The sequence below is a fragment of the Macrobrachium rosenbergii genome, chromosome 48 (genome assembly GCF_040412425.1).
Source record: "Macrobrachium rosenbergii isolate ZJJX-2024 chromosome 48, ASM4041242v1, whole genome shotgun sequence".
In the NCBI taxonomy this organism is placed as follows: domain Eukaryota; kingdom Metazoa; phylum Arthropoda; class Malacostraca; order Decapoda; family Palaemonidae; genus Macrobrachium; species Macrobrachium rosenbergii.
In genome coordinates, this window is record NC_089788.1 from 31,718,268 (window position 1) to 31,739,962 (window position 21,695).

Genomic DNA, 21,695 nt, shown 5'->3' on the forward strand with positions numbered 1-21,695 from the left:
AAGGTTTTATCCCCACACTTTTATTCTTTCTCGTGTTTTCTCTCGGGTCATGGCTCAACAAGAAGGCCATGTACCGACTCACATTGCGCTGGGGTGGGGGGAGGGGGTGGGGGTGTGTGTGTGCCCGCCTGCCGCCTCGAATATGCAAAATTGTTGAATTTGAATATCAATTTGATAATAGAACTACGCTACTATAAACGATCTCCCCTACAACAAGAAGTATAATTTTACCTTAAATTATTATAGTCTAACATCCTGAGTAAATTGCAGGGTAAATCGTACAACCTGAGCAAAACAAACGCTTCAGAAATCGTGGATCACACTGTAGTAAACCCTGTAAAAAATATATACATCTCTGCTCTTAGGATATCTCAAGACATTAAGGACTAAATTCAACGTGGATCATATTACATGTTATTACAATATCAAACATGAAAGAGCGAATGAAAACCACCAACACTGAAATCAAACACAAGGAAACGTGTTCGTGAAAATCTTCAAACTTCAAGAGGGAAACTGCCTGCTAAGTTCATCCGGTAACGAGGGTGCGGGGTTAATTCTTCCTGACAAATTCTTGCACTGTTACTCCTTACAGTGCAAAAAGGTGGTCAATTTGTATTTACTTCGATGAAAGCATACTGATCCAGAAAAAGGCCATTAAGAAGACTATCAAGTATTCCTCTTGTGTGCGGAAGCAAACCCGATACTGACGGTAACGTTCCATATACAAATTTAAAGCTATAGTCGTTATTAATTTGTATCAAACGAGGCTGTATTAGTCATACTTTTATTGAACGAAATTCAATGCATGTGAGGCAGGCACATAAGATAATGTTGATAAAACTGATAATCATGAATTATACCACACGCTACGTGCAATACATCGCATATCAACAGAGAAAAGGGGTACATCGCTCCCTCCAAAGTATGTGTCACTACTGACACTTCAAGACACCGCAACAGCAGTCGTGTAAGCGTGGGCAGGGTTGGGAATATATGGAAACCGGAAGCCTATACTTTCCTTTTCTTGATGATATCTATCATTTCTGTGTATCAATTTATTGCTTTACTGTCGCTAACTCGTAGATGTATTCAAGTTTGACTATTTATGCTTTACTCGATTAATATTTTTTACTCACATAAGCATTCTAATCTTTGGAAGGGGCCTCACTGGATATCATCCCATGGGGATGCGAGTTATGCATATCGATAACTTCGTTTTACTTAATTAATAAGAAGAGTGTTTGGTGTTCAGATGCTGACCATGAGAAGTATAATTATAAGGGGGGGAAATGCTACTCCCCCTTCCCCAAACTCCACTCTTACCCAACGCCCACACCGCTGATCCGAGCCATTTCCAATCACGCTACTTCCACGTGGTTTTGAATTGGACCCTGTCCGCGGCTCTCGACTGGAGGATCAAACAATTACTAAGAAACAAAACTGTGATCTCCATGTCCTTATCACATGTACATCATAAGGATAGTGAGTGACGTCATTCAGTGGGGTGGACATACAAACGGTAATAATAACTCCGTCAGAATAGTCTAGACACCTATACCACGTACTTCATCATATAACTGACGATAGCTCACTCATTCATAGTCATCACACACACACACACATATATATATATATATACACATACACACATGTATACACTGTATACACACACATATATATTCAATCTCATAAACAGCTTGAAGACTAAGTTAAGCTGTGGCTATAAATTAACATTTCTCGATACAAAAAGAGTTTTTGCGTCACTTTACGGCTGCACGAAATTTAAAAAAGAGAGGAAAACCAATTCGTAAAAGCTACAGCTACAAAGGAAGGTTTCTCTTACTATAATATTTATGTATCATGATAAGTTTATGTACTGGATCCACCCTGTGAATGAAAGCATGTAGTGAATTAACAATTCATCAAAAAATGACGTAAATGGCATTTATCGCTGATGCTATCGTTGTGAGCGAATGAATGAATGATACAACAATGAGGAAATATCAACCACGTATCAATCAATCACCAGAGCTCTCAACAAAAGAATGGCTGTATCAGCAAGAACCCTCCAGAAATGCCCCGGGGACAAGTGCCTATCTATCTGGACATTGGATAGAGCCCCGAAAGGAAAAGGGCTTCGTGTCTGCAGGGCAAAGTATAACTAAACAAACTTTCACTATTCCTGTGTTTTGTAAACACATGACTCGCACGACCCCCTCAACTATTACCCACAAAATGAAGGTGAAAGTGTAAACATATCATTCACCATTCCGTATATCTGACAATAAAGGTATCTGGCTGCTTTACCAGTTGCATACGATCACAAACATACATTATTACTCAAATTAATTTAAACGATTCATTTTCAACGAAAAGACAATCGCAAGCTGTAAAATATAACTGTTATATCACTCACTATTGTCAAACACTACTAATACAGAGAAAATAAGGCTCGCCAGGTAAGAACCAAGTAGGCTACTAAACAAAATAGAACTAATCCTCCTTTGGCGAAACAACTTTGGTCGATGATCAGCATATGGAACCGAGTCCAGAATTTTTGTTTTAAACCTCATCTTTATGGAAAACCAAAATACGACAAAGAAAAAAAAATCTCTTTGAACAATTATATAAATACTTATTACACAGTGTGTACACACTATATATAAATCACTTCTTTTTAACAAAACAACGTTAAAATAAATACATACAGAATCTTGAGGAATAACTACGATTAAGTGTAAATGTATGTCAAGAGGGGGGTTTGGGGGATGAGGGCAAAATTAGCTGCAAAATACTTGACATCAGATAGAACTTTGAATTTAAAGTACTGTACACAAACAACTGGAGAAAGGACGCGTATGACAGACGACGCCATTCCAAAAACTGCTTCTTTACCTTAACCTGAGGTAGAGCTTTAAAGAGGAGGACGACCACTTTGCGTGCGAAGGGCAGCAAAAGAGCCCCTTTCCATTCCCTTGCCTCCATCTCGATGTGACTTAAGATATAGATTGGCCAACGATCTTTGCACAGACTCCTCCATCATCCCGCTGATTTCGGTCACCAGTGATGACTTTCTTTTTCGATTTTAATCGTTCATTTCGTCCACGCCGCGCAGACGTGACAAAATCATCTCTGGGTTTGGTCCAGACGACCAAATCTCTAGATGACCACACAGACTTCGTCATCCGTCGGCTCGTTGGACTTGGATCAGTGTTGAGATTTGAGGGGGATAGAAATCATATATCGGAAGTCTACGGCGGTAAGAGGTGTTATATCGGATGTCTATCGGCGGCAAGAAGTGTGAGAGTAACTGAGAGTTGGACAATACGAGTGACTAACTAATTAAAAATAGGGAAATACAGTGTCTTTAAAGGCAAACAAAACTGAAAAATCGACGCATATTTGTTTTTCATACTAATTGTAAACAATGCTCACGAAAAGGTTTCGATATTGGATCCTACTTCTCTTTGCATTTTTTTAAACATATATTCTCTTCCGAACAAGCTTAGTAGTTTGTTGTTTATTCTAGGTAGATGTGCATGTATAATAATAATAATAATAATAATAATAATAATAATAATAATAATAATAATAACAACAACTAATCGCAATCACGTAAAAGTAAACATTTGGTTCACTCACGTTTATCTGAACTTCGACTCAGCAATCTAGACTTTCAAAACTGATCTCAACTTTCACTTCCAGAAAACGATAGAAAAATGCGAGCCACAAAATAAGAGAAGACTACTATAACTAACAAAATGCTGATGCAATAAAGTCTCAAGATTTGACAAATGCTGTATTGCGCATTATGATACTTGCAAAAAACTACTTGGTACTCATGACTGGTGCTAATCAGTACCTTGTCTTCTAGATCTTATATTATTAGCCAGAACTTGTGTTTATTAATTAAAACATTTAAAACTCTTTTTTAAACAAAATTAATCCTGATGAGTTTTGCCAGTCTTTTCAAGTGTTACGGAATCCTTAAAATCAAATTTCCTACATAAAAGGAAAATTTATTTAATTCCAAACCAAGTCTTTCAAATTCGAAAGTTACCAGAAGAAATTCGTTTTTGGGACATGGCCCACTTCATTCTAATGTCAAGACATCTTCAATTGTAGTCACTTCCAATAAAATCATTTGTATGAAACTGTTCACTTCAAATATGCTATACATTATATGGTATGTGAACTGCCACTTAATCATTAGCCATGAATTATCTCGAGTGTTTCATGAACACCGAACAGAAGTGAGATGATTAAAAAGTGTCAATACAGCAAAAGTAGATAGCTGACCCTTATGTTTCAAGTCTCGTTCATGATAGACTTATCGCAACCAGACAAAAATGAGAAACCTTGGGCACCCTCCCAAAAAAAAATTCATTAGCCCTCCTCACAAAAAAGTTCTTGCATGGACAAAAAACTTATTATCCGATTTCCCCGCAGATCTACACAAATACATCAGGTTTCTTTATGATTACCTGATTTCAATAAATGCACATTCTGGTGATGCAGAGTTCAAAATCTTGCCAACGAAACGGAACATACATTCATCATCAATTTTTAAACGAAGACAACTTTCGATTTATAAGATTGGCTAATTCCAGTTCTATCTTCCTGGGATATTTAGGCAGTTTACCAAGATGACCACAGATTCCTGATTTAAGTAAAGAAAACTACACACACACAATATATATATATATATATATATATATATATATATATATATATATATATATATATACTCGTATATATATAAGAACATTACCCCAGCCTTGTTTCCAAACCTATCTTTGCTTATAAAATAGCAAAGGTGTCCCAACTTACGAAAATTTGGAAGCGGAAGTCTTCACTTGATTATTAATAACTTTGCTAAGGACCAGTATATCTTTTTACTAAGCAAGCCTCCCAGGTAGTAACCTCATGATGTTGAATTATAGGTTAAGTTTTAACTATAAATTAAACTCATTATAGTTTTCGTGATTTTACCATTTTGCCATTAATTTCAGCCCAACGATAAGGCTATCTATCTGAAAAGATTGCAAAATAAAATGTTTTACCTGACCTTCGCAATATTATTCATCAAAGAAAGATTTACAAGTGGCCGGTCTATTATTTAGATTACACACGCACACACACATATATATATATATATATATATATATATATATATATATATATATATTGTATTTGTGTGTGTGTATACACATACACAAACACACAAGAGTACTGGCGTCACTAAAGTCGGTTCTCGCTGTTTGGTGGACCGAATCCACCAGGTGACGAACCACTTATCAGTTATACTGTAATTCCTCTTCGGTATTATTTAAGAGGAGAGGAAGCTGGACATTTGTAGCTGAATGTTTGTAAATATATATATATATATATATATATATATATATATATATATATATATATATATATATATATATATATATATATATATATATATATATATATATATATATATATATATATATATATATATATATATTTGTGTGTGTGTGTGTATGTATGTATAAAATATGCTGCTAAGGTGGTCTTCTGCTTTGGGTTCATCCTTGACGTAGCAGTTAATGGATGACACTGTCAGTGAGTATTGCCATATTACATTTTCCTCTCACCTCTGAAAATACAGCTGATTTCATTAGGGGTCCTGCTTATTGCTGAAAAATTTAATTCATATATGAATAAATAAATAAATAAATATATATATATATATATATATATATATAAATATATATATATATATAACACCTGTGTTTGATCATACAAGTGTGAAAAACAATGGTATCAAGAACTTAAAAATAATCTCCCAATCAACTGCTGACATGCAATGATAAAAAATGAAACAAAAATACCTCCATGTATCCAACCCTATCACGATGCCCCCGAGCTTAAACAGACCTTTGATCAAATAAATAAAGACGTTTTGGTTAGTAACTACACTGAAGACCAACGCAGCCATGAGACAGACGGAATACTATCAAGCATTTAGGTACCAGAACCCTGGACGTTTGTATTCATACGCACATGGGCTAAACAGATGTAATACACACATACATAACATAACTATTATAATTAATAAATTAAGCAAAAGACTCCGATACTTCCTGTGAATATGTTAGGGTTCATATGCAGTACATACTGTTTAAACTTATTTGGTAAACTGGCGGAATGGACGTGCAACTTGGAGGTCTATAAATACAAGTGAATTACATACGCATAAAGCCCATACAGCTGTTTAATATATATATATATATATATATATATATATATATATATATATATATATATATATATATATATATATATATATATATATATAGATATGTGTGTGTGTGTGTGTGTGTGTTATAAACTATCGCACTGGGATACAAATGGTATAATTCGAGAAGTATTCTTCATTAAAGCTTCTCTTTATAAATTTACGAAACTTTCATTGAATATTACTAGTGTCGGAAAGAAACAACGGAAGATCAATGTTTCGCATCACGGAAAAATGTTTAGAAGGCCCGTTTTATTTTAGTAAGGAAGTCTGAATCCAAATTGAAATAGTTCTTCTAGATGTAGTTACCAATGGATAATAAAAAGAAAGAAGTCATGTCGCGTCTGATCACTGCTACTCAGGTGTCAAGACGGTTCTGTCCAGGACCGAAGGATGGAACCAGCAGGGACAACAGGAATAGTATGAGAGAGAAAATTACCAAAGATCAGTTACATTGCGAACACGCCAATTAAAAAGGAAAGAATAAACAACTGTACTGGCGACCAACAAAAAATCTGTGGGCATAAAAAAAAATACGACTGCAACAGAGGGGGTTGCAGAAGGGCACGGACACAAGGATGCCCATTGAAGGAAGAAGTGGTGGCCGAAATGTTGGAAAGACTTATTCATAGCCATGGCCAATGAAAATAGGAAGAAAGTTCACCATAAAAAATAAGCAATGAAAATATGAGACATTCCTTCTTCCTAACAAATAAGCAATGACAATAGAAGATTCTTCCTCAACAAATAAGCAATGAAAATAGAAGAGTCTTACTCCTAACATATAAGCAATCAAAATAGAAGATTCATACTCCTAACAAATAAGCAATGAAAATAGAAGATTCTTCCTCAAAAAATAAGGAATGAAAATAGAAGTCTTACTCCTAAAAAATAAGCAATGAAAACAGAAGGTTCTTCCTCCTAACATATAAGCAATCAAAATAGAAGTTTCTTACTCCTAATAAATAAGCAATGAAAATATAAGATTCTTCTTCATAACAAATAAGCAATCAAAATGGAAGATTCTTACTTCTAACAAATAAGCAATGTAAATAGAAGATTCTTACCCATAACAAATACACAATCAAAATAGAAGATTCTTACTCCTAACAAATAAGATATGAAAATAGAAGATTCTTCCTCATAACAAATAAGCAATCGAAATAGAAGATTCTTCCTCCTAACAAATAAGCAATAAAAATAGAAGATTCTTCCTCGTAACATGTAAGAAATAAAAATTGAAGATTCTCCTCCTAACAAATGGGCAATGAAAAGAGTAGATTCTTCCTCCTAACAAATAAACAATGAAAACAGAAGATTCTTCCTCGTAAAAAATAAGCAATGAAGATAGAGGTCTTCCCCCTAACAAGTAAGCAATGAAAATAGAAGATTCTTCCTCCGAACAAATAAGCGATGAGAGTAAAAGGTTCTTCCTCCTAACATATAACCAATGAAAATAGAAGAGACTTACTCCTAACAAATAAGCAATGAAAATAGAAGATTCTTCCTCAACAAATAAGCAATGAAAATAGAAGAGTCTTACTCCTAACAAATAAGCAATGAAAACAGAAGGTTCTTCCTCGTAACATATAATCAGTCAAAATAGAAGATTCTTACTCCTAACAAATAAGCAATTAAAATAGAAGATTCTTCCTCATAACAAATAAGCAATCAAAATAGAAGATTCTTACTCCTAACAAAGAAGCAATGTAAATAGACGATTCTTACCCCTAACAAATAAGCAATCAAAATAGAAGATTCTTACTCCTAACAAATAAGAAATGAAAATAGAAGATTCTTCCTAATAACAAATAAGCAATCAAAATAGAAGATTCTTACTCCTAACAAATAAGCAATGAAAATAGAAGATGCTTCCTCATAACAAATAAGAAATGAAAATTGAAGATTCTCCTCCTAACAAATGTGCAATGAAAATAGTAGATTCTTCCTCCTAACAAATATGCAATGAAAATAGAAGATTCATCCTAGTAAAAAATAAGCAATGAAAATAGAAGGTTCTTCCTCCTAACAAATAAGCAATCAAAATACAAGATTCTAATTCATAAAAATTAGAAATGAAAATAGAAGAGTCATCCTCCTAATAAATAAGAAATGAAAATTGAAGATTCTCGTCCTAACAAATATGCAGTGAAAATAGAAGATTCTTCCTCGTAACAAATAAGCAGAGAAAATAGAAGATTCTTCCTCGTAACAAATAAGCAATGAAAATAAAAGATTCTTACTCCTAACAAATAAGCAATGAAAATACACGATTCTTACTCCTAACAAATAAGCAATGAAAACAGAAGATTCTTCCTTGTAACAAATACCAAATGAAAATAGAAGATTCTTCCTCGTTCCTTGTAACAATACGCAATGATAATAGAAGATTCTTCCTCCTAACAAATAAGAAATGGACACAGAAGATTCTTCCTCCTAACAAATAAGCAATCAAAATACGCGATTCTTACTGCTAACAAATAAGCAATAATAACAGAAGATTCTTCCTCCTAACAAATGTGCAAAGAAAATAGTAGATTCTTCCTCCCAACAAATATGCAATGAAAATAGAAGATTCTTCCTAGTAAAAAATAAACAATGAAAATAGAGGGTTCTTCCTCCTAACAAATAAGCAATCAAAATATAAGATTCTAATTCATAACAAATAAGAAATGAAAATAGAAGAGTCATCCTCCTAATAAATAAGAAATGAAAATTGAAGATTCTCCTCCTAACAAATATGCAGTGAAAATAGAAGATTCTTCCTCGTAACAAATAAGCAGAGAAAATAGAAGATTCTTCCTCGTAACAAATAAGCAATGAAAATAGAAAATTCTTACTCCTAACAAATAAGCAATGAAAATAAAAGATTTCTACTCCTAGCAAATAAGAAATGGAAACATAAGATTCTTCCTCCTAACAAATAAGCAATGAAAATAGAAGATTCTTCCACCTACCAAATAAGCAATGAAAATACACGATTCTTACTCCTAACAAATAAGCAATGAAAACAGAAGATTCTTCCTCCTAACAAATAAGCAATCAAAATAGAAGATTCTTACTTCTAACAAATAAGCAATGAAAACAAGATTCTTCCTCCTAACAAACAATCAATGAAAATTGAAGATTCTTCCTACTAACAAATAAGCAATGAAAATAGAAGATTCTTCCTCCTAACAAATAAGGAATAACAATAGAAGATTCTTCTTCGTAACAAATAAGCAATGAAAATAGAAGATTCTTCCTAGTAAAAAATAAGCAAGGAAAATAGATTCTTCCTCCTAACAAATAAGCAATGAAAATAAAAGTCTTCATCCCAACAAATAAGAAATGGAAACAGAAGATTCTTCCTCCTAACAAATAAGCAATGAAAATAGAAGATTCTTACCCATAATAAATAAGCAATAAAAATAGATTCTTCCTTGTAAAAAATAAGCGATAAAAATAGAAGGTTCTTCCTCCTGACAAATAAGCAATGAAAATTGACGATTTTTACCACTAATAAATAAGCAATAAAAATAGAAGATTCTACCTCCTAACAAATAAGTAATGAGCAATGAAAATAGAAGATTCCTCCTCCTAACAAATAAGCAATGAAAATAGAAGATTCTTCCTCGTAACAAATAAGCAATGAAAATAAAAAATAAAAGTCCTCATCCCAACAAATAAGAAATGGAAACAGAAGATTCTTCCTCCAAACAAATAAGCAATGAAAATAGAAGATTCTTCCTTGTAAAAAATAAGCGATAAAAATAGAAGGTTCTTCCTCCTGACAAATAAGCAATGAAAATAGACGATTCTTACCACTAATAAATAAGCAGTAAAAATAGAAGAGTCTTCCTCCTAACAAATAAGTAATGAAAATAGAAGATTCTTCCTGCTAACAAATAAGCAATGAAAAAAAAAGGTTCTTCCTCCTAACAAATAAGCAAAGAAAATTGAAGATTCCTCCTCCTAACAAATAAGCAATGACAATAGAAGATTCTTCCTCATAACAAATAAGCAATGAAAATGAAAGATTCTTACTCCTAACAAATAAGCAATTAAAATACAAGATTCTTCCTCGTAACAAATAAGCAATGAAAATAGAAGATTCTTCTTCATAACAAATAAGCAATGAAAAGAGAAGATTCTTCCTCCTAACAAATAAGCAATGAAAATAAAAGATTCTTCCTCCTAACGAATAAGAAACAGAAACAGAAGATTCTTCCTCCAAACACATAAGCAATAAAAATAGATGGCTCTTACCCCTAACAAATAAGCAATGAAAATAGAAGATTCTTCCTCCTAACAAATAAGCAATGAAAATGTAAGATTGTTCCTAATAAATTAGCAATGAAAATAGAAGATTCTTCCTCATAACAGATAAGTAATGAAAACAGAAGATTCTTAATCCTAACAAATAAGCAATGAACATAGAAGATTCTGCCTCTTAACAAATAAGCAATGAAAATAGACGATTCTTCCTTCTAACAAATAAGCAATGAAAATAGACGATTCTTCCTCCTAGCAAATAAGCAATGAAAATAGATGATTCTTCCTCCTAGCAAATATGCAATGAAAACAGAAGTCCTCCTAACAAATAAGAAAGGGAAACAAGATTCTTCCTCCTAACAAATAAACAAAGAAAATATGCAATTCTTACTCCTAACAAATAAGCAATGAAAATAAACGATTCTTCCTCGTAAAAAATAAGCATAGAAAATGGAAGATTCTTCCTCCTATCACATATGCAATGAAAATAGAATATTCTTCCTCGTAACAAATAAGAAATGAAAATAGAAGATTCTTCCTCCTACCAAATATGCAATCAAAATATAAGTTTCTTACTCCTAATAAATAAGAAATGAAAATAGAATATTCTTCCTCGTAACAAATAAGCAATGAAAATAGAAGATTTTTCCTCCTAATAAATATTCAATGAAAACAGAAGATTCTTCCTCCTAACAAATAAGCAAACGAAAATAGATTCCTCCTCCTAATAAATATGCCCTGAAAATGGAAGATTCTTCCCCCTAACAGATATGCAATGAAATTAGGAAGAGATTCTTTCTCCTAACAAATATGCAATGAAAATAGAGAAGATTCTTCATCCTAACAAATGGTCAATGAAAACAGGAGAAACTTCTTTTCCGAGCACAATAAGAGAAACTTTCTTCTAACACGTGGTCAGTGAAAATTGTAGTCCTTACAACAAACGATACAGGTTATCATTAATTTCTGTGAAGGTTATCAGACTCACTTGTATCCTTCCGATAACCTTTATCACTAACCAGATGCTGCCAACGTCTGTCAAAATCAATTCCCAGTTAATAATGACTTCATTTACTCCTCAAAACCCATGTTTCTCCCTTTCCTAAGCGAGGCGTTCAGTTAAACATCACAATAAAGGCCAGTCGGATTTGGTCAGAACGTGAGTGGCTGAACACTATTTACAGCCATAGGCCACTGGCACAAAAGGTCCCGTTAGTATTTGTTAGGGGCATCAGGTTAGCAATTTCATCCCTAAACTCAAAGCACGGAAACTTTCAGCAGTTATTAAGGGAATGTTGCCTTCACTGTGCACAGTAGCTCAGAGACTGAGTATTACTGAACACCAGGAAAAATGTGCAACATGTGGATAAAACTGTATATTCGGCCAAATCCTTTGTAGAAAAAATCCTTCACTTTATCGAAAACTGGGACCGAAGTGTAGGAAATTTAAAACAAAAATACTCAAACACCACAGTTCGGCGACAGTCCTTGCTGCTGAGCATCGCCACTCTTTCACGCTCCATTTTTCCGTCTCTTGATAACAGGAGGACTCTAGTACTAGAGAAAGAACCAAGTGGATCTATAAAAAATATATATCCTCTGTGAACCTTTTTATTCTTTAATCGATATTTTAGAAGACGAAGAAGACGGAGGAGGAAGAGGAGAGGATGAGGAAAGAGAAAGATTCTTCAATACCACTTGACCTATTGACTTCAGTTCTCCAGATTCACTTGTGGTGGAGTACTTCATATCAATGTAGTTTTTTCTTATTCTCTCTCTCTCTCTCTCTCTCTCTCTCTCTCTCTCTCTCTCTCTCTCTCTCTCTCTCTCTCTCTCTCTCTCTCTGTGACAGAGAACTATTACTTTTATGACCACCTAAAACTAAGTATACATTACTCTCATTTTATATGCACATTAATTCTTCACATGCCGAAGCATTGTGGTTTAAACATCAGTTTTCACGCAATCTCTGGAACAATATTAATGCTTTCAAAGTTGCAGCAGACTTCAGGAGTCTGGTACGAACTGCAATGGTCACAATGAGGTCTTCAGACAGCGCGATCAGAAAAAGAAAAATTGAAAGCGCAAACAGAAGGCAAAACAACTAAATGAGAAGTATCCCAAAATCACTGGAAGCGCATGAAGATATATTACGTAAATCTATGGAGATACCACTCCAAGTTTCACCAATAAAATAGTAGAAAAATCAAAATTCAATGCGAGTAATGTCACGAGCTCATAATTATCCAAAACTTCGTAATGAAGTACGATGATGATGATGATGATGATGATAATACTAAAAATACGAATGGGCTATTTCCAATAAAGCGATCTCCTAATACTTTACCATGTGTCAGAACGTTCTTCAAATATCTCCTCATGATGATAATAATGAGTTAAGAAAATGGTCAACATTTTTCGAAGTTAAAATTACACAGCTGTTTCATACACTTCAAGAGAAAATGGCTCAGCTAAAGTAAATTAAAAATAAATATCAAATATAGAGTGCAAATGCAACATAAAGCAGTAAGATGACGAAGAACAACTCCTAAACGATCCCAAACAGGTTGACAAACAAATCTGTCACACGTTGCGAATATTCCCCAAAATCACATACAAAGGGGATTTTGTGTCATAATCAATAATCAAACATATGGCAAAAAAAAGGCCCCAATATATAATAGTTTACATATCAAATACGAAACAGGATCCAACACTTGAATTATCCTAATAAATTATAAACACACCAACACAATTGAGCCAACTTAACCATCACCCCTAAAAATATGACAAACATTATATATACTGTCAACGTGACAACTGACATTTCGACGCTTTTCATTTCTTCTTAACTAGACTTGGAATCATTTACAGTTACTCCAAAACATAATCCTCAAAATGTTAATAAAAAAAATTAAGCCAAGCTTTTTTACCATAACGGTGCAATTCAAGGGTGCTCTTATAACATTTCCTTTAAAAGTGCTCTGAGATCACCATATCTGCAAAAGTGCTTCAAGAGTCAGCAATGGTAACTGAATGACATGTATCCCAAGGGATGCAATACTTACGCTTTGTATAAAAAGGACCACTTTCAAAAATATGCTATTTTTCTCTTCTTAAAAGTTTTAATCAGCCACTTTCAAGTTTTGATGTATATCAATGCTATCTTTCTATTTAAAGATGTGCCTTAATTTACCGAGGTCAGTACAAATGGACGTTATTTTTGTCTTGAAAAATAAATTATAATTTTGATTAACCATTCTCAATGCTTGTGATGTCTAACGGTTAAGAAAAATCATAACATCCTTATGTACTAATTTTCCACGTTCAGTATATATAAATACAAGCAAATACAAGCAGCAATCTTTCGTTTTAGAGGAAAAATGAGTTTGAATTACTCATTGCCAAAGTTTACAGTGGCCAAATAAAAAAGAAAAAATCCACGTGTTCAGAGCATGATAGGCATCTTCCTCTTTCAATTTATCACGTATCAAGCTGATACGAGCAACCAATTCAACAGAAAAAAATCTGGATTAACACCAAAAATACATTAGTCAAATCAAAGTATACAAAAATTTTTAATTATTGAGATCACAAATATATTCTACCTCAAAGTATCGAATGCTAAAAGAAAATCAAAACAAAGCATTCTGTTTGTAAACAGAAAAATGAGAAGAGGACCTTCCCAGGTTTATAAGTAACTTTCTACCCAAATCCGTATCACAACCTATATTAGGACTTGCTGATAGCCACCGGTTTTAACCGGTGCGGGAGAATACGACTATGTGAATTTGCCTGTTATGAATGCAGTGTGAACTAGAACATGGCGAATGAGAGCGCTGAAGGCAAAGAGATTGTGGACTTTTTCCCCAATTATTAGCGAATGGCCTATGAAATAGCATATCTTTGGCGTCGGTCTATTTTAAGACATCAGCGTCGATGGCCTCATGACTGATTAGTTTTGGACTTTACCTTCATAAAGTGACTTTGTGCCTCTTCTCCAGCATCTTACCTGCAAAAGAAGAATTTATACTTTATAACATTATTCACATGTATTTTACCAAGCAAAGATATGCAATAAACATAAGGGCACAGGCAGAATATACATACGAAAATCAAAAAATTATATACTAAAAATACGTGCTATTACTTACACATAAACACACACAACACACACACACACACACACACACACACACACACACACATATATATATATATATATATATATATATATATATATATATATATATATATATATATATATATATAATATAGCTTTCAGGTGATCTATTTTGACAAATGGCAAGCATCGTCCTTAATGTCAATTGGTGTAACAATAAATGAACATTTGATTGGCCAGGCCAAAACGAGTTTTTGTTACAGTTAAAAACAATGATCAGATTTAATGTTTATTATTAGTGTTTTTAAGTCAGATCAAATGAGTTTTGTCAATGCATATTATTCAATTTCACTTGAAGAAATAAATCTCCTTAACGTTTTGGCAAAAATTATATATATATATGATTCTTATACCAGCACTTTTAGGCAGAACGAATTCTGTGCCTCAGTTGTCAGTTAGTACATTTAGAAAATATTACGTCCCCTTACTTTTTAGACTAAAGGTGTTTATACAAAAAAACATATATATATATATATATATATATATATATATATATATATATATATATATATATATATATATATATATATATATATATATATATATATGTGTGTGTGTGTGTGTGTGTGTGTGTGTTGGTCTCTCTCTCTCTCTCTGTTTATAAAACGAGTGGTGCTACACCTAGGATGGAATGAAAGACCTGCACCTGGAATATCTGAAACTTTGTCTGGAAAAACGGAAGAAGGAAACGAATGCCAAACTCAAGGCGAAGAAGGAAGAAATAAATTAATTATATATGAAGTTTCCTACTTACATTAATACCACATTTTATACAAGATGATATTCTGAATTCTTTTTGCTTGCGCACGCAAGTGTACTTTCCCGACATTTTAAAGGCATTCGCTAACTTCATAATGATGAGGCTGACAGTTGTGAACTGCGCAGTTTTCAGACGTCATTACCAATACAACCTTCAAACAATACATTCGAAACTTAGATGAAATTCTCGTTCACATACAACTTGAGCCGATGTCAGTAGACCTTCAGCCTCATAATGCGTGGGGGACAGAAACAAGGAATTACATCATCACCCGGTGGCCCCGACGTCATCAAAGAAAACCGGCCCCGGTAGAGGTAAACTCAAGTAAACCTCGACCACCTACGCGTCAGGGAATCGGGAGACAAAAGTTGGCATGCATCCCAGAGACAACCATAATGGCGCAGTCCGTTCCTCTCGCTCTCTCTCTCTATCTCTATACGCCAACGTAGCTGCATTCAAGGTACTTACCTCACCGATGCATTAATATCGGCCTCATTCCTACAAGTCGAACATCATGGCTTAATTTAACAGCTTTCGTTTATTGTTTGTTTTAACTCTTTCTTTGCCCATTCATTCATATATAAACATATATTTTTCGGAGGCTTGCTTTGCATGTAAATGTCAATTTTGGTTTGTTCCAAATGGATGACAGCTAATTTTCATACATAATTTTTAAGTGAGAGCGATATTAACTGGAGTTTTCATCACGCCCTAATCCTTACTTTGAATTCTTAACTCTTTGCTGTGGTGAAGTCGTTTACCACATTATTTTATGTTGCTCTCTATATACTGAGAGAGAGAGAGAGAGAGAGAGAGAGAGAGAGAGAGAGAGAGAGAGAGAGAGAGAGAGAGAGAGAATCCTACGTTATAAGCAAACATATTTTGAAGAACTACACCCTTAAGAATTGCAGGTACAGTATGTTCACATATGCAACCGATGTTCACATATGCAACCGATGTTCACATATGCAACCGATGTTCACATATGCAACCGATGTTCACATATGCAACCGATGTTCACATATGCAACCGATGTTCACATATGCAACCGATGTTCACATATGCAACCGATGTTCACATATGCAACCGATGTTCACATATGCAACCGATGTTCACATATGCAACCGAAGTATCAAAATGTGATGAAACTTCCTTCCAGAAAATAGACACAAAAAATACCTTTCTGCTGGGTGGCTGTCCGTGCATAAGTCCCTAATGCACTATATACCAGTAACAAGAATTGATTTTCCGTTAATAATCAGTGAAAAGGGGCTCACTAATGCAGATTTCCGGGCTTGACCAAACTGCTATAGAAGGCACCATAGCAGAATTGAAACTTCTATCAATATTGGGCACACAAAAATATAAAAGTACACACACACAAACTCTTTTAGGTTATAAGGAAAACGGACGACACTGAGTGGTTAAAATATAGTATAATTCAATAAAATTAAAGCAAAATTTGCGGCTTAATATTTGTGAATATAAAACATGTGACGATTTATGTGACTAATTCAATATATTAAATATATATATATATATATATATATATATATATATATATATATATATATATATATATATATATATATATATATATATATATATATATATATATATATATATATATATATATATATATATATATGTGTGTGTGTGTGTGTGTGTGTGTACATGTATCTGTATGTAGTATGTGACGTATATACACAGTTACTTAAGATTCTCCAAAGGACGATACATGGTGGCAAAAATTTACATTATATAAATGCTAGGATGACAGTACAAGCAAAGATACAGTTAAAAAAATGTTCGCACTTGATAGGAAAAAGGGGAGTCGCCACCTTCTTTGAGACAGAGGTCAGCGCGCCATTAAAAAGCTCACACCTTCGTTGTTAGGCCCAAGTACAGTACTTTCCTTAAGATCTATACATGGATCAAGTTTATACATATCCTTGCAAAGGCTTTCTTTTATAAAACTGAATTCAACTATACTCCTTTCCAGCATATTATTAAAATTAGTAATCACTTTACCACCTGTCCAAGTGATAACATACTTTCATCAATATGAACGAAAACTGCACTGTTCTTCTGTGCTTACCTCATGCCCTATTCTTCTTTTACAACACTATACAAATTTTCACATGACAAACATGGGATTTGATACAAACATTTTTAGTACTGTTGGGAAAGTTCTTTACTGTGCTTTTTCAACGAGCATGTTTTCTGTGTTATATGTTTCTCTGTTCTTACTGACATGGTCTTAATGCATTGTCTAACAGAATCAGGATATTTTCAATCCTTAACAGTAATCTTAATTACATCTGTTTCATCATCATTATATTCAGGGCTACATATATGAAATGCTCTTACAAGCAGGACGTGAAAACTGATTTCTTTATTGCTTTCAACAGAGAAAAAATGTATATAAGACGGAAACATAACTGAAACCCAAATACTACTATATTAGGCAATACTAAAAGGGTAGACTTCCGTCATCTTCCATTTTCACAGTGAATTTTATCTACGACACCAATTCATTTAACAAAGAAAGTTTTAAATTTTCGTCAACATACCTAAATTATATTAAGCTACGTGTTCTGCTTGCAACAAATTTTATACACAAATTGCTTACAACAGGAGATAGAGAATTACCCACTGCCTTATTAAAATTTTAAGTCAAGTTTACACTCCTTTACACACATTCTTCTAAAGGCACCAGATAATTTTAGATCAACTGGTACTTTTGTGAATAGTGATAATACATCACAGGTCACAAGCCTTGAATTACTACAATTTATTTATCAGGTCTACTTTGTTCTTCAAATTATTCTTGTGTAAAAGTGTTTGGAAAGGGGCTTGATTGCTGCCAATACACTGGGTTCCAAACATAGATACAGAAGAATACTTGGCCAAAAATCTTTTTAGTTTATATATACATTTAGACTACTATGAGGTTCAGAGCATTTGTCCCGGTGTTTTTCCGGAATAACTTTTTTCTGTGCATTTGACAAAGATATTACTTAGCCACAGTATACTTTACATCCCTACCTAATTTTCGGCAGCATTCTTTATTACTTATATTAGAAAAAAGTATATTCATAAGAGTAAAATAAAGCAGACGAAGCCAGTGGCGGAACACTAATGTATGGGTTCAAAGTTATAAGTGACGTGAACATATGACGTTCCGACTCCTCTCAAAAGGTGATGACGACAAACAGCTGTCTCTGAAATTCTGAATGAATATTTGTACCTTGTCAAGGCTTCAAGAATGGCGGCTATGATAAGTCATTGTCCCCGTGGTTGCAGGACAACTTTTGTGATTCGACTTGCACAATTGTTTAGAAGTGAGGAGGCCCGTGCCAAACCTACGTAAGCTTGAACAGGTAAATGAATAACAGAGCCCTTTTTTTGGGGTAAGAAGTACACCCGGTCATCCAAGGCTACCAAGTTTTCGTCATTTGTTGACTGCCATAAGGTGCAGAAAGATAATTATATATGCTCCATAAAGCAATAGTTGTTGATTTCTTAATAAAATATAACTTGCGGAACAACATTACAACTTGCTTTGCCCCCCCCCAAAAAAAAAAAAATTGGCATGGGTTATAATACATCACTAAATGACCTCTATAGGTCCCAGTGCTTGGGCTTAGCCCGAAACGCCACTGATTCTAATGTCAAGTTTCCTCATATGTAATTGTGTTAAATAAAGGATCCATGTAAGGGCATGTCATTCCATATGATCGCTCCTGTCCTCTTAGTGACAGAGTACAACAATGGCTGAATTGTAACATTATAATGAAAGTTGTTTTCATATTCCACAGAACATTACCGGCATGGTTATTCGATTGTTGGTAAGCTTTTAAATACTAAGATTGCTAGGACACTAAAAAGTATAAGTATAGTCGGTCCTTCAATTTGCTCACTTGAATGAATCTTAATTGAAAGTGATGAATTGGCAGACCATCCAATTACGACCTACAATAAGCAACTGTTTGTCTATGAGATTAGACGAAGTCATTCTGGACTCATAAAACCTGATAATAATAAGCGAATGAAAATATTACCAGTAATTAGCTGCTCGTACCTTATGCAGCAAAAGTCAAGCGACCATTTATTTTTCCCCTTTTTCGGACACCAGGAGTACAATAAACATTCCTTAGTGTATTTTTAAACTTTTTTTTTTCTGAATCCACCCAAATGCAAAGGTATAGTAACAAGCATCATCGTCTTTCGAACGAAAACTAGCCTATAGAAGATGGGTTCCTCGACCTCAGGGCATAAATCCTATATACAGTACTACTACTACTGCTACTACTACCACTACTACAAAGTGTAAACAAGGAGTATTGGTTGTATTTCATTGTTGCCAGAGGCTGAGACTTTTTCACGAATAGTCAATTATCCATCGAGAAGGAGGCAATTTAATGACGTCATAAGTTACGTCATTATCTCTTTGAAAGACATTCCTCTGAGTTTGCTGGCGATGTCTACAAAAAGTCGGTGTTACCCTTATAATTACCAGAATTATTCAACTTTCATATTACAAAATACAGTAAAAAATTAGGTTGGGATGTAAGATACCCTGTGACAAGGTGTCATCTTTGTCAGGTACGCTGATAAAATTTTATTCCGGAAAAATACCGGGACACGGGCTGTGAATCTCATAGTAGATGGAAAACAAGTTCATAGATGAAATGGCGAGAATGAAACTAACTAGAGGCGTATTTGGTAATTGTCTAGTTGAAACGATAGTTGAAGTTATTGAAGTCCAAGTAGGAAGGGGGTGAAAACAGAGCTGCAAGGGTAATTAGGACAAGTGAGATTGATAACCAGGAAGTAAGCACATGCGAAGACAAGAGATGAAAATTAGGCTGCAGTTGTATATGGAATGGAATGTGTAAAACTTCAGGATGGGGATATGGGACCAGCAGGAAATATTTGTGAGATTAGGAAGCTGGGAAGAGGAATGGCTTCAAGAAAAAATTGAAGCACAACTAAAACGATGGTTAAAACTCTCAACGTTCCCAGAAGATGGCAGATGCGTCGCTCAGCATCTCCTTTTCAGGAGGAACGAATTCCGCGGGTGTGTACAAAAGGCTCAATTATCAACACACTTTGCATACTGTAGTGCTTCTACAGAAGGCTACAGGGCTGCCAAGAGGAGGAATCGGCATTCTACTTGCGAGGATACCTTGATGGCGTTCGTGACGGGAACGCTAAGAGCTCCATTTTACGTTCTATTTCTCATCCTACGGAACTGAGATTTCTTCTCAAGCTCATTTCTGGGTATTATTTTAAGCACATTTTCTATCCACGTGGACAAAACCCTACTGTAAGCAGCGAAGCTACTTCTTCAAGAGCCCAAACCACAGCCACAGCAACAAAAACAACAATGCCAACGATACCAATAATAATGAAAATCATAAGGGTAAATATGAAAATTATTTCAGTGTAAATAATGTCTACAAAACCATTGTTTTATAAATCCAAAAAAGCCTACTTTCTACCTATAACAAGCCATTAACTAATCTAAAAACCAGTCTTAGTTCATAAATACTGATTATTATGCTCTCTTCTAAGCACCTTCATTTCGTCAGACTTGTACCAAACACTCCTTAGACTGGCAACTACCATTATTCAAGCATATTAAAAAAAAAGGGAAATGAAAAACATATAATATGGAGTAATTCAAAATGTGCAATATTACAATACAATTCAAATGACCTTCCCCTGAAATTTACAGCTAAGAGATGTATCTTACTGGTGATATTTCACAACTAAAATTATATCTGAAATACAGAAATACACACTAGATATATTAAATTAGTTTTCTTATTTCATACAAGAGGATATGTGTTTGATAGGATCACTTAATCTGCAAGGAAACCCGTCAGTGAAATGAATACTTGAGCGTATAAGGTGCCTGTAGAAAAAGACGCTCATTAACAGATCGGTGGATGGCACAGCCAAGGCCAAACAAGGTACAGTACACGGTACTCTATATCTTTCAGTACTAAGGGAGGTTTATAGAAGTTGGGAACCTGGGGACGATGATCCCATTCTATACTCATCAGGTAACAAAGACATTTCATTATGTGTTTAAAACACATTCTTCTTATGTGGAACATGATTTTATTCTAAATCCCTTTCTCGCTCTAAAAGACCAATCCGAGAAAATTGAGACCCCATATAATCATAAAGCTTCGAGAAAACCAGAAGAACAG

The 21,695-nt window shown here is 34.2% G+C and overlaps 1 protein-coding gene across 30 annotated transcripts in view; it reads right to left on the reverse strand.

The window, feature by feature from the left end:
- Positions 1-21,695, reverse strand: part of Pkn (serine/threonine-protein kinase N) — a 733,150-nt gene that overhangs the window by 24,649 nt on the left and 686,806 nt on the right. The window contains exon 11 of one of the 30 annotated variants that reach the window (XM_067091601.1): positions 14,469-14,540. The exons of the other annotated variants lie outside the window; for them this stretch is intronic. Coding sequence (XP_066947702.1) covers positions 14,484-14,540 — 57 coding nt within the window. The 3' untranslated portion in view covers positions 14,469-14,483. Of the gene's footprint in view, positions 1-14,468; positions 14,541-21,695 lie in introns of those variants that run through there. 30 annotated transcript variants of the gene reach the window in all.